This window comes from Cheilinus undulatus, linkage group 18 (genome assembly GCF_018320785.1).
Source record: "Cheilinus undulatus linkage group 18, ASM1832078v1, whole genome shotgun sequence".
In the NCBI taxonomy this organism is placed as follows: Eukaryota; Metazoa; Chordata; class Actinopteri; order Labriformes; family Labridae; genus Cheilinus; species Cheilinus undulatus.
Genome location: NC_054882.1, coordinates 36,629,600 through 36,643,332, shown reverse-complemented (window position 1 = coordinate 36,643,332; position 13,733 = coordinate 36,629,600). Strand labels below are relative to the sequence as shown.

The 13,733-nt window shown below is 41.8% G+C and overlaps 1 protein-coding gene across 1 annotated transcript; it reads right to left on the bottom strand.

The window, feature by feature from the left end:
* Positions 1–236: 236 nt before the first annotated feature.
* On the bottom strand, positions 237–9,771 carry LOC121526678 (alcohol dehydrogenase 1-like). The gene is made up of 9 exons (XM_041813363.1): positions 9,676–9,771; positions 7,297–7,398; positions 6,778–6,919; positions 6,011–6,098; positions 5,574–5,796; positions 5,115–5,375; positions 920–1,052; positions 618–756; positions 237–520 (listed from the first exon to the last, which is right to left on the bottom strand). Exons 1-9 carry the CDS (start codon positions 9,691–9,693, stop codon positions 487–489), a joined length of 1,140 nt encoding a protein of 379 aa, XP_041669297.1. The 5' UTR covers positions 9,694–9,771; the 3' UTR covers positions 237–486.
* Positions 9,772–13,733: the final 3,962 nt, after the last annotated feature.

The window sequence follows — 13,733 nt, the reverse complement described above, 5'->3', positions numbered from 1 at the left end:
AACACTCCAAGACTAACCCTGGAACACATTGTAGTGGAAAGTCTGCCAAGCTAAGCAAACACTGATATGATTAGTTTTGATTGAGTACATTTAAGCTCAAACATTTTGCTCAACAGTAAAAAGTCATTTATGAAAACATTTAGAAAGATGACAGACAATTATGCAGACACACCAATGCATGTGTCTGCATACAACTAAATAAAAGCAGAAGAAAAAAAAGAAGGTGACAGAATCAGTCCGTTGAAAGCATTTATTATGTTCTATTAACACTTTAACATGCTCTTGAACATTCTTTATAACAAGACAGCCTGAAGACAGCCTTTTCTCTCACTCTCTTTTAGATCAGGGACTTACAATGTGCGGAATATCATAGATTGTTTTGTGTTATGCGTATTGTTTTTTTCTAAGAATATTAACTGAAGATTTTGCAACATATATGTGCTAAAAAACATTTTACTTTGGAGTCATCATCAGCAAAATCAGATCTTATTCCGAAGAAACATTCAGCACTGTCCGGATGCTGTGGAGTGAAAAAGAAAAGGAAACGATCAGACCTGCATCGTTTTATCTGGGGTGCTGCTGTGCCATGCATGTATGGTGCTAATGCGTTAACTCACCATTTGCCATGCTTCATCATTTCAAAAGCATCATTGATCTGATCCAAAGGCATGTTGTGTGTGATGAACTCATCAACCTTCAGTTTCTTGTCCATGTAGGCCTTTACCATTGAAGGAACACCATCTCGACCCTTAAAGCCTGAGCCACAAATGTACAAAATAATATTAATTGGCACTACAAGTTGAATGTGTATCATGCAAATGAGTAATAAATAGTATAGGCTCTAATTTAGGCCACCACTAGTTTAAAAAGTAGATTTTTCATATGAGATTTATTTGATCGGTGATAGTCTTTCTTTTACCTCCAAACACAGAGCCCTTCCATGTTCGTCCAGAAATCATCTGAAGTGGTCGTGCAGAAACATCTTCCAGGTCTGTCCATCCAACAATCACGCTGACACCCCAACCCTGAACACAAGACTCCAAGGCACTGCGCTGAATGGAGAAGCACAGGATCAATAGGTTTGTGACCAGAAGGGTGCTGGTACAGATGCAGAGCTGAGCTTCAACTATAACTAGAAAAATGAAATGATCAATTTAATTTTATTTGGATTGAAATAGAGAGATGGTTGTTACAATAGAATTTTCTTTGTTTTACCTCTAGCTCATGTGCACAACAGAAGAGTGTTTAATGTTCAGTTCACAACCTCATATAAATTGTCATTTTAGATGAGTAACATCTTTTTAACCTTCACGCGTCCCCCGTTATTGTCCCTTTTGACCAAAGTGGCTCATTTCATATATTGGACTATAGAAATATTATACGTTCATATTTTTTTCATATTTATTTTATATTTGTTCATATTAGTTTTTCAACCAACTCCTCCCTTAATAATAAATATCAAAAAATCATAAGTTTGAAAAAAATTAACCCATTATAGGTTAGGTTGTGTCATGGAAATTCCTGGTGTTCTAGATGGGGAAAAAAAAGAAAATATGAGTTATTTTCAATATACTGTCTGCAAAGTTTTTTTTACAAGTTTTTTTTTCTTCTGGTTATCAGAGTCTGGTATAGGCCAATAGTTTTCAGCAACACTGAGTTATATTCCTATTATTTTTATGCAACTCAAAATGTATAAAAAGCGCAAGTCCATTTTGACCAAAATGGCTAATTTCAAATATCAGCCTAAAGAATTATCCATCCATCCATCCATCTTCTTCCGCTTATCCGAGATTGGGTCGCGGGGGCAGCAGCCTAAGCAGGGAGACCCAGAATTCCCTCTCCCCAGCCACTTCGTCCAGCTCTTCCTGGGGGATCCCAAGGCGTTCCCAGGCCAGCCAAGCGACATAGTCTCTCCAGCGTGTCCTAGGTATTCCCCGGGGTCTCCTCCCAATGGGACTTGCCCGGAACACCTCACCCAGGAGGCGTCCAGGAGGCATCTGGACTAGATGACCGAGCCACCTCATCTGGCTCTTCTCAACGCGGAGGAGCAGCGGCTCTACTCCAAGTCTCTCCCGAATGGCCGAGCTTCTCACCCTATCTCTAAGGGAGAGCCCAGACACCCTGCGAAGGAAACTCATTTCAGTTGCCTGTATCCGTGATCTTGTTCTTTCGGTCACTACCCACAGCTCATGACCATAGGTGAGGGTGGGAACGTAGATTGACCGGTAAATCGAGAGCTTCGCCTTTCGACTCAGCTCTTTCTTCACCACGACGGACCGGTGCAGAGACCGCATCACTGCAGACGCCGCACCGATCCGCCTGTCAATCTCTCACTCCATTCTTCCCTCGCTCGTGAACAAGACCCCAAGATACTTGAACTCCTCCACATGGGACAGGGTCTCATTCCCAACCCGGAGAGGGCATTCCACCCTTTTCCGACTGAGGACCATGACCTCAGATTTGGAGGTGCTGATTCTCATCCCAGCCGCTTCACACTCAGTTGCGAACTGTTCGAGTGAGAGCTGAAGGTCACGGCCTGATGAAGCCAACAGAACCACATCATCCGCAAAAAGAAGAGACCCAATCCTTAGGCCACCAAACCAGACACCCTCAACGCCCTGGCTGCGCCTAGAAATTCTGTCCATGAAAGTTATGAACAGAACCGGTGATAAAGGGCAGCCCTGGCGGAGTCCAACGTGCACCGGAAACGAGTCCGACTTACTTCCAGTAATGCAGACCAAGCTCTGACACTGGTCGTACAGGGACCGAACCGCCCTTATCAGGGGGTCCGGTACCCCATATTCCCGGAGCACCCCCCACAGGATTCCCCGAGGGACACGGTCGAATGCCTTCTCCAGGTCTACAAAACACATGTAGACTGGTCGGGCAAACTCCCACGCACCCTCTAGGACCCTGCCGAGAGTTTAGAGCTGGTCCACTGTTCCACGACCAGGACGAAAACCACATTGCTCCTCCTGGATTTGAGGATCGACTATCCGACGGACCCTCCTCTCTAGGACCCCTGAATAGACCTTACCGGGGAGGCTGAGAAGTGTGATCCCCTTATAATTGGAACACACTCTCCGGTCCCCCTTCTTAAAGAGGGGGACCACCACCCCAGTCTGCCAATCCAGGGGCACTGTCCCTGATGTCCACGCGATGTTGCAAAGACGTGTCAACCAAGACAGCCCTACAACATCCAGAGCCTTGAGGAACTCAGGGCGGATCTCATCCACCCCCGGGGCCCTGCCACCAAGGAGCTTTTTGACCATCTCGGTGACCTCAGCCCCAGAGATAGAAGAGCCCACACCCGAGTCCCTAGGCTCTGCTTTCCCATCGGAAGGCGTGTCGATGGGATTGAGGAGGTCTTCGAAGTATTCCTTCCACCGACCCACCATGTCCCAAGTTGAGGTCAACAGCGCGCCATCTCCGGTCTGACCGGCATCCTCCCCCACCAGCGGAGCCAACTCACCACCAGGTGGTGATCAGTTGACAGCTCCGCCCCTCTCTTTACCCAAGTGTCCAGGACATGTGGCCGCAGGTCCGATGATACGACTACAAAATCGATCATCAAACTGCGACCTAGGGTGTCCTGGTGCCAAGTGCACATGTGGACACCCTTATGCCTGAACATGGTGTTCGTTATAGACATTCCATGACGAGCACAAAAGTCCAGCAACAGAACACCACTCGGGTTCAGATCAGGGGTGCCATTCCTCCCAATCACCCCCTTCCAAGTCTCACTGTCATTGCCCACGTGAGCATTGAAGTCCCCACAGGGAGCGCTCTCCAGGGTGGGTACTCTGAACTGCTGTTTGGTTCATACGCAAAAACAACAGTCAGGACCCGTCCCCCCACCCGAAGGCGGAGGGAGGCTACCCTCTCGTCCACCGGGGTAAACCCCAATGTACAGGCTGCAAGCCCGGGGGCAATCAATATGCCCACACCTGCTCGATGCCTCTCACCAAGGGCAACTCCAGAGTGGAAAAGAGTCCAACCCCTCTCAAGAGGACTGGTTTCGGAGCCCAAGCTGTGCGTCGAGGTGAGACCAACTATATCTAGCTGGTACCGCTCAACCTCACGCAGAAGCTCAGGCTCCTTCCCCACCAGAGAGGTGACGTTCCACATCCCCAGAGCCAGCTTCTGCAGCCGCCGCCGCCGCACACAACGCACCCGACCTCTATGGCCCCTCCTACGGGTGGTGAGTCCATTGGAGGGGGGGCCCATGTTACTTCTTCGGGCTGTGCCCGGCCGAGCCCCATGGGTGTAGGCCCAGTCACTAGGAACTCGCCATCAAGCCTCACTCCCAGGCCTGGCTCCAGGAGGGTGCCCCGGTGACCCACGTCCGGGCGAGGGAGATCGATTCCTGTCCTGCCGCTCCACCACATGAGGTCTGTGAGCTGCACTTTGTCTGGTCCCTCACCTAGGACCTGTTTGCCTTGGGAGACCCTACCAGGGGCACGAAGCCCCCAACAACATAGCTCCTAGGGTCATTGAGACACGCAAACCCCTCCACCAAGTTAAGGTGGCAGCTCAGGGAGGGGCCTAAAGAATTACTATACATTAAATTATCGTCATTTTTTTTTTTCATTTATTTTTGTAAACCAATCTTCCTCAACTTATAAATATTACATTTTCCTAGAAAAATAAAAACTAGAAAATATGCTGGGGGGGGGGTTAAGCAAGATAAGACATTATTCTAAAAATTAAATGTTTTTCCACATAGACCACAACTGGCAAATGGCGCCATCTTGTGGATAATTGTACAAAATACAACTTTCACTAGTATACAAAAAATATTCCTGGCATGTATTGCATGCATATATTTACGTTGTAATGGCTCCAGGATCAAGAAATCACATTTTAATGGAAGTGAATGTGACCAAAATGGGCTCTTGGGGTAAAAACATCCAGATTTTTGCACACAATGCATTAATGAAATTTTTCAAAATAGCATATAATTACACAAAACTACTAAAGCTCATGCCTGAGGATTGAAAACTCTTAAATGGCACACAGGGACACATGAATGTTAAATTTTAACTTCAATGTTGCATGCATTCGTTGTTTAAGATTTGCATCTCTACCAAGAACTGTAAATAAAGTCTCCCTACCATGACTCCCACATTCCCAACACATTCCAAAGAGAAGTCAACTCCGCCTTCGGTCATCTCAGCTATCACCTGGCTGATGGGTTTGCTGTGATCCTTTGGATTCAAAAAGTCTGTCGCACCCAAAATCTTTGCCTTTTCAAATTTATCTGGATTGATGTCAACAGCGATAATCCTTTTGGCTCCTGCAGCTTGGCAGCCCATTACTGCAGCCAGACCCACAGCTCCCAGACCAAACACAGCACATGTGGAGCCTGGTTCCACCTAGAGAGAAAAACATGGAGCTTTATGTTGGGCATCCTAATGATCTGAAGAGCAGCCTAATAATCAACAGCAATGTTATGTATCCCACTATACTTGTAGATTACTAGGTAGAAATGGCCAAAAATACAGGTGCATAGCACAAAATGTCTGGGTTCTGTGTTTCAATCTGATAATGATTGTTAGCTGCAACATTCTCACTTTAGCAGTATTGACTGCTGCTCCATATCCTGTGCAGATCCCACAGCCTATGAGACAGACTTTGTCCAGGGGGGCGGCTGGATCGATCTTAGCCACAGCTAGCTCGTTGACAACAGTGTACTCAGAGAAGGTGCTGGTTCCTGCAAACTGAGTCACACTCTTCCCCTTACAGGTGAATGCGGTATTTGCAGGTGCCATTGCACTGTTGCCAGTACCACCACCCCTGAAGAAAAAAGGGCAGAAAAAATAAGCAACAATATTACCTTTTGTATTACAGATTTACCAAACACTTGCAGGATGCAAACAAACTGAAGTCCTAATTCTCTGTCCTTTAATAAAGACAGAGTAGAAATTAAACATTTCTGTCAAACAGGCCAGTAACTTAGGTGCACATATCAGGTGCAATGGATGGTATGATGAAATTATATTGTTGTTACCATGCTTTCACACACTGGTTGGTCTTTGGGCTTTTACAGAAGCGACAATCTCTACACTGGCTGATGAAGAGAGGGATAACATGGTCACCTGAAAGAGAGACACAGGCTGACTGTTATAAATGTCGGTCTTCACCTTGTAGCTTAACTTAAGAATAATCTTTTATCTTAAAAATGCATTATTTTACTTGCACAAATGAGATTATTTTGCCTGATCTTGGTTGATTATTCTTCTGTCCTCAGTGTATAAAGTGTGTACCAGTCTTAAAGGTCACATATTTACTCCTTTAAGACAAGTTTACATTGTTCTCAGAAGTCCCCAAAACATGCCTGTGAGGTCTGTTGCTGAAAAAACACTCCAGTATTTGATTTTTGCATGTCTAAAAACACCTCTGTTTTAGCCCTGCTTAGAACGAGCTGGTTCTTGAGGGGATTGTGGACAGACCAGGGGGACATATTTTTGTTAGAAAACCTGAAAAAAGGGATTTTTGCATAATAGGTCCTCTGATAAATTAACTGACTTCAAATCCCAAAACAGTTATATTTTTTTTTCTTTCTTTAATGTAATCTTAGCCTTTAAAAAAGAACTTAAAGTTATGGAGACCAACTGTCTGAAGTATGGATGGAGCAGAACAAAACCTTTTTTAATCTCTACCCAATGATTACTTCAGCTAAACATCACTTGGCATGCATGGACATGTCAAATACTGTAAACTACCTCACAACTTTGGATGAAAAGCAAATAAGCATTTGTTTCCAAAAATGCTGACCTGGTTTTATCTCAGTGACTCCTGGTCCGACACTCTCTACAATCCCTGCAGCTTCATGGCCGAGAACTGTTGGATACCCATCGGTACTTGGACTTTCAAGAAGGCGGTATAAGTCGGTATGGCACACCGCAGTTGCCACAATCTGCACCAAAGACAGAAGCCCAATAATGAAAACAGGGAGACGGTTTAGGAGACACACTGAACCATTTTAAAACAACAAATACGAACACGTCTATTTGACTCTTTCCTGGTTGACTATTCACTATGGTAATGATTTTCTAAGCCCATTTTCCAGCTGGTTGTAAACATCTGACACCATTTTTTTGTGAGCAGTGAAGCCAATTTGATTGGACAAAATACACTGTCTTATCTTTAACTAGGTAAAAATCAACCTTGAGATTACTACCTTTTGCCCCACTAAGGCTGCTGTGATATGACTCGTGAAAACAGATGTTGTAACACACTACAAATATATGTGCATGTGAGAATGTTTGCAGTGTAAAAATGTACATCCCTCACCTTTATGCGGACTTGGTTGGGCCCAGGTGGGGCTACCTCTATCTCCTCAATCACCAGAGGCTTTTTGGGCTCCCAGGCCACCGCTGCCTTGCATTTGATTACCTAGAATGAAAAGGACACCATGTGACACAACAGAGGCATGGCATTTAGCACTGGGAATGGCACTGTTTAACCTTAATGGAATAACTTGCTGAACTCTGAACTTTTTTGGACTCGCTCCCCTTCACAGACCTGAGTAGAGAATTGTACGGTGCTGTAAAAAAGTATTTGCCCCCTCTCTGATTCTTGATTTTTTTATTTTTATTTTTTTGCATGTTTATCACACTTAAATGTTTCTGATCATCAAACCACTTTTACTGTCTCACAAAGACAACCCAAGTACATAGAAAATGCAGTTTGAATGATGATTTTATTTATTAAGGTAAAAAATCCAAACCTATCTGACCCTGTGTGAAAAAGTAATTGCCCCCTGAACCTGGTGATGAGTCTTTCTCATCGCTGTGGAAGAATTTGGCCCACTCTTCTTCACACAATCGTTTAACTCAGCCATATTGGAGGGTTTTCCAGCATGAACTGCCAGTTTAAGGTCACACCACAGCATCTCAAATGGATTTAAGTCTGGACTTTGACTTGGCCACTCCAAAACCTTAATTCCGTTTGTTTTAGGCCATTCAGAAGTGGACTTGCTGGTATGTTTTGGTTCGTTGTTCTGCTGCATAACCCAGAAGAGCTTGAGGTCATGAACTGATGGCCGGGCGTTGGCCTTCAGGATTTTCTGGTAGACAACAGAATTCATTGTTCCAACAATCACACCAAGTGGTCCAGGTCCTAAGGCAGCAAAGCAGCCTCAGACCATCACACTGACACCACCATGTTTGACTGTTGGCATGATGGTTTTTTTATGTGTTATTTTTACTCCAGATGTAAAAAGTTCAACTTTTGTCCTGTCAGTCCACAGAATATTTCTCCAAAAGTCTTGTGGTTCATCAGAATGTTTCTTGGCAAATGTGAGACGAGCCTTTGTGTTCTTTTTTGGCAGCAGTGGTTTTGGCCTTGGAACTCTCCCATGATGCCATTTTTGCCCAGTGTCTTTCTTGTGGTTGAGTCATGAACTCTGACCTTAACTGAGGCCAGTGAGGCCTGCAGGACTTTGGATGTCATTCTGGGTTCTTTGTGACCTCCTGGATGAGTCGTTGTTGCACTCTTGGAGTCATTTTGGTTGGCCGACCACTCCTGGGGAGGTTCACCACTGTTCCCAGTTTTCTCCATTTATGGATAATGGCTCTGACTGTGGGTCGCTGGAGTCCCAAAAGCCTTGGAAATGGCTTTGTAACTTTTTCCAGACTGATAGATTTCAATCACTTTGTTTCTCAGTTGTTCTTGAATTTCTTTGGGTTGTAGCATGATGCGTTTCTTTCTGAGATCTTGGCGCCTACTTCACTTTGTCTGACAGCTTCTATTGAAGTGATTTCTTGATGTCACAAATCTGGAGGTCACCAGGCCTGGGTGTGGCCAGTGAAATTGAATTCAGCTTTTCAAAAACTGTGGTTGATCACAGTTATGTAACTCATGATTTAACAAGGAGGGCAATTACTTTTTCACATAGGGCCGGATGGGTTTGGATTTTTTTCCCCTTTAATAAATAGTCATCATAGAAACTGCATTTTGTATTTACCTGGGTTGTCTTTGTGATATGTAAAAATTAGTTTGATGAGCCGAAACATTTAAGTGTGGTAAGTATTCTAAAAAAAACGATAACCAGAAAGGGGGCAAATACCTTTTCACAGCAACAACTTGTGAGCTTATAAATGATTAAAAGCAACTTGCTACATCAACAAGAACAAGGAGGTACACAACAAAAGTTAAAATAAATTCATCCAGAAGCCTTTTTCAAGTTCAAATTGAGGGACTTCACAATAAGAGCTATAAAAGCTGCACCCAAGAAGCAAACATTAGAATCATGTGGTTTATTTAGCAAACACAAGTCATGCCAGATCAGTTCAAATGGACTTTAGTAAATGTGCTCAATTAGTCTATATTTGTCAGTATCGACAGGCAAAACTATCACAGACAGAAATATATCTTGGACACAGACGGACAAATGTAAGAGGCTGAAAGACACAAATGTCAAAATTTCTTTTGGTTTTGTGTGTTACTTAAACTTCTGCATATGAGTAACTAGATGTAGACCAACATGTTGCACAACAGAGCAGATTTTGCTACATTATCATATATAACCCCCATATCTGGCTGCTTGTCTATGAGGTCAAGGTAAAACAGATAAAGAATTTCCTGTAACAAAGCCAATACATCACACTAAACACAACTGACAAAACATCAGAAAAGCATATTGCTCCAAGCATGCTGGATTCTTCTTACCTTACCAGCCGTGGCCATGATCGCTGCACTGTCAGCCAAGTGTGATGCTGCCTAGTAAACACAGGAAAGAGAAGTTAAGTATCGTGTGCAGCTGTGGGGTAGAGAAGGGAGGGGAACATGGACTTTATATAGTGCAAACAGCTGACAGACATTAAGGTGGGCGGGACTTGTTATCGTTTACTTGAACAGCCAGAGTTCTAAAATCTAGGTTATCGGGGAAGTGTCTGCAGAATAAAAACACAGTGGTCACTGCACCTGGCTGTGGATGTTCAACCAAATGAGTTTATGAGTGAACAATCATTGTCAAATCCTCACAAGACCTTTTTGTCTGACTTTGAGGACATCTGAACTTTGAAAGAGGATACAGAGTGCTTACTTAAAAGGAACAGTGTGAAATATGCTCTTATTCTTTCCTCCTAAGTGTAAATGAGAAGGTTAATATTTGTCTTTTTATGGTAAAAAAAAAAAAAAAAAAAAAAAAGGGGGGGACTACACCACAGGTATCAAACTCAAGCCCCGGCGGCCAAATCCAGCCCTAGGTACAGTTGTATCTGGCCCACATGATCGTACAATCTTTCTATTACAACTGGCCCACCAGTATGAGGTCTGCAGATTTCTTTCAGTATTAACATGTTAACTTAACCTTGATGATTTAATATATCCTTGTTGAATTATAAAAATGTGAAAAGTAAAGAGTAAGAAGTTATATTTTCAATTTTGCATCTCACAGTTCTGATTAAAGGTATGATTTTGACTTTTTTTCCCTCAAGATTCATAATTCAAAATTCTAAGTCATATTTTTACCCTTTAAACTTGTGATTTTGCCTTTCTATCTCATTTATTTGCCTTTTAAAAACATTATTTTGCCTTTCAGTTTCAGGTTTTGACCTTTTGAACTAATACGTTTGACTTTTTGTCTCGATTTTGAGCCTTTAAACTTCTCATTTTTCCTTTTCTTAGTCTCAGAATGATTTATTATCAGTGTTATATATATAATTTCATATTTTACTAATGGTGAAAATGAGGTTGACGGTTTCTGTTTAAATGACCTTGTTAGGCTCTTAGGTAAGGCCTAAATTCAGAATCAGCTATTGATTTTCACAATCCTGGCCTAAATAGTCCGACTCTCAGGACTTCTCATCGAGACAAATCTGGGCCTGGACTCGATATAAGTCTGACACCCCTGCTGTAGACAGAGGTTAACCAGCTAGGCTTGGTCTTGAATGGCCACACACACCTTCAGTGTTAAGCTGCAGTTAATCATTGTGTGCTTGAAGGAGTTAGATTAAAAAAAAACATTTTACACTAGACCTTGTTTGACCGACTCTTACTCCTCAACTTGTATGAACCTTGCTTGTCAAGTGACCTTAGAAGTAAATGCACTTTGACTCTGGCCCTGCAATAACCTCTCTCCTATCACCTGCTGTGCCTACTTTCATCTTGTTATGGCTTCATATCCTGACCATTTATTGGTGCTTCTTTTAGTAACGAGCCTATTTTTAACATTATTTATTGGTGCTTTATTTTCTCTTGAGTGTTTTCCTTAAATCATACAAAGGTGAATTTGACCCCTTTGAAAGGCACAATCCATTTGTTATTAAAATATTAAAAGGATGTGTGTTGAGTTGTTCGGTTCTTCTCAGCAGACATACATGATTCTTGAACCTTTGCCTATTTAAAGACAGAGGTGTCAAAAGTATTCACATTCATTACTCAGGTAGAAGTATAGATACTAGGGGTTAAAAAGACTTCTGTAGAAGTTGAAGTATCAACTCAAGCTTTTTACTCAAGTAAAGTGTAAAAGTACTGGTTTCAAAACTACTTAAAGTATAAAAGTAAAAGTAATGTAAAGGGAAAAAAATTCCATTGAGGACAAATGCTTAGGCTGCGCCACAGGGGCTGATTCCAATCCTTTCTACCATTCCATTCCATTCTGCCATTCCATGTCATTCCATTATACCATTCCATTTTATTGTACATTCCATTCCACCATTCCATTCCATTATGAATTCCATTCCATTATACCATTCCACTCCATTCCATTCTACCATTCCATTTCATTGTACATTCCATTCCATTCTGCCATAACATTCCATTCCATTCCATTCCATTCTATTCTACCATTCCATTCCATTCTACCATTCCAATTCATTTCATTATACTTTCCATTCCATTCCATTTTACCATTCCATTCTACCATTCTATTCCATTCCATTCTACCATTCCATTCTACCATTCCATTCTACCATTCCATTCTACCATTCCATTCTATTCTACCATTCCATTCCATTCTACCATTCCAAGTCATTTCATTATACTTTCCATTCCATTCCATTCGACCATTCCATTCTACAATTCTATTCCATTAAACATTCCATCCCATTGTACCATTTCATTCCATTCCGTTTTACCATTCCAATCTACCATTCCAATCCATTATCCATTCCATACCATTCTACATTCCATTCCATTCTACCATTCCATTCCATTCTACCATTCCATTCCATTCTACCATTCCATTCTATTCTACCATTCCATTCCATTCTACCATTCCATTCTATTCTACCATTCCATTCTATTCTACCATTTTATTCCATTCTACCATACTGCACTACCCCACCTCCCCAAAAACATTTTTCTAAAGGCCATAATGACTATAATGTTATATTAAAATGTTAATGCTGCAAATTTGGGATGCACCTTTTCAGCCGTATTTATGCCCATTGAAAATGAATGCATTTTAGTACAATGCAAATACATTCAAGAACCACATTTGTGTACTACCAACTTCCTCACTGGTGCTTGGTTGGGACTCCAGTTCTCTCGAGTCTCTGCCACGGACATCTTAATATTAGGCTACATACGTCTGATATTTCCTTGCTGGAGTGTGACGTGATTTGTGTCATGTCCAAAGGTGCAATGGATCACGTACAAACCAACAGGGTGTCAGAATGGTATTATATTTATACTTCTCATCCAACCACAATTAAATTCACTCTATTCAGATTTATCTGGATAGTTTTTTGGGGTTTTTATTTGTGTTTTTTGAACAATGACAAGCTGGAATGAAAACAAGCTGAAATGAAATAGGAGTAACGAGGCTATTTTTAAAATGTAAGGAATAGAAAGAACAGATAATTGCGTGAAAATGTAAGGAGTAGAAGGAAGAAGTCGACTGAAAAATAATTACTCCAGTAAAGTATAGATACCCAAAATTTCTACTTAAGAAAGGTAATGAAGTATTTGTAGTTTGTTACTTGACACCTCTGTTTAAAGACCCTGAAAAGTGAAAATGAATTTGGATTTAGGTTTGTTGTATGACAGGTCACTGTGTTATGAACCCCTAAATCAAATTTCAGTCAGATAAAACATCTCTGAGTTTCTAAAATTAACCTTCAGAATCATGAAAAATGAGGCAGTAAGATCTGCTCCAGGATGGTGTGGGTGTGTCAGTTAAATGAGCTGAAGCCACGCCCACTCAGGAGAAATACAATCCTCTCAAATCGAAAAAAATGTGAATGTTGGCCTTGTGAGCTGAGTGCAGCTGCCTGGCTCTGTGCCAGAGAAGAGACGCAGTCCTTTTTCTGGCTCAAATCTCTGTTATAATATTTTAAATGACCCATAGACCACTGTGGCTGATAGATTTGGCAAATTTACCTCACAATGAACAAAACATAGTTTTCCAGTGTGGTCAGTTTGCATGTTTCATTTAAATTATTAGATTTTTTTTTATGTCCACTCTAAAGTTGGTTATGAACAAGATGAACAATCATACCATCACTGTTATCAAGTAAAAGCCATGTTATATTTCAGATTCATTTTAGGGATTAAAAACTGTTTTAAGCAGTCTTACACTATGTACATTTTAAATCTTTGCCCAGATATCTTTATATCATTTAATGCTTGCTCCTTGTAGTCAAAAACAGGTTTGGACTTCACATTTTTAATGAAACTGACACAGCAGTGGAGGAAGACACCCTCTTGACCTGATACAGACCAAGCCAGACTTACGCCTAACAGTGCGAGACATTGTTTCAGATGAAGGTAAATATTGTTCT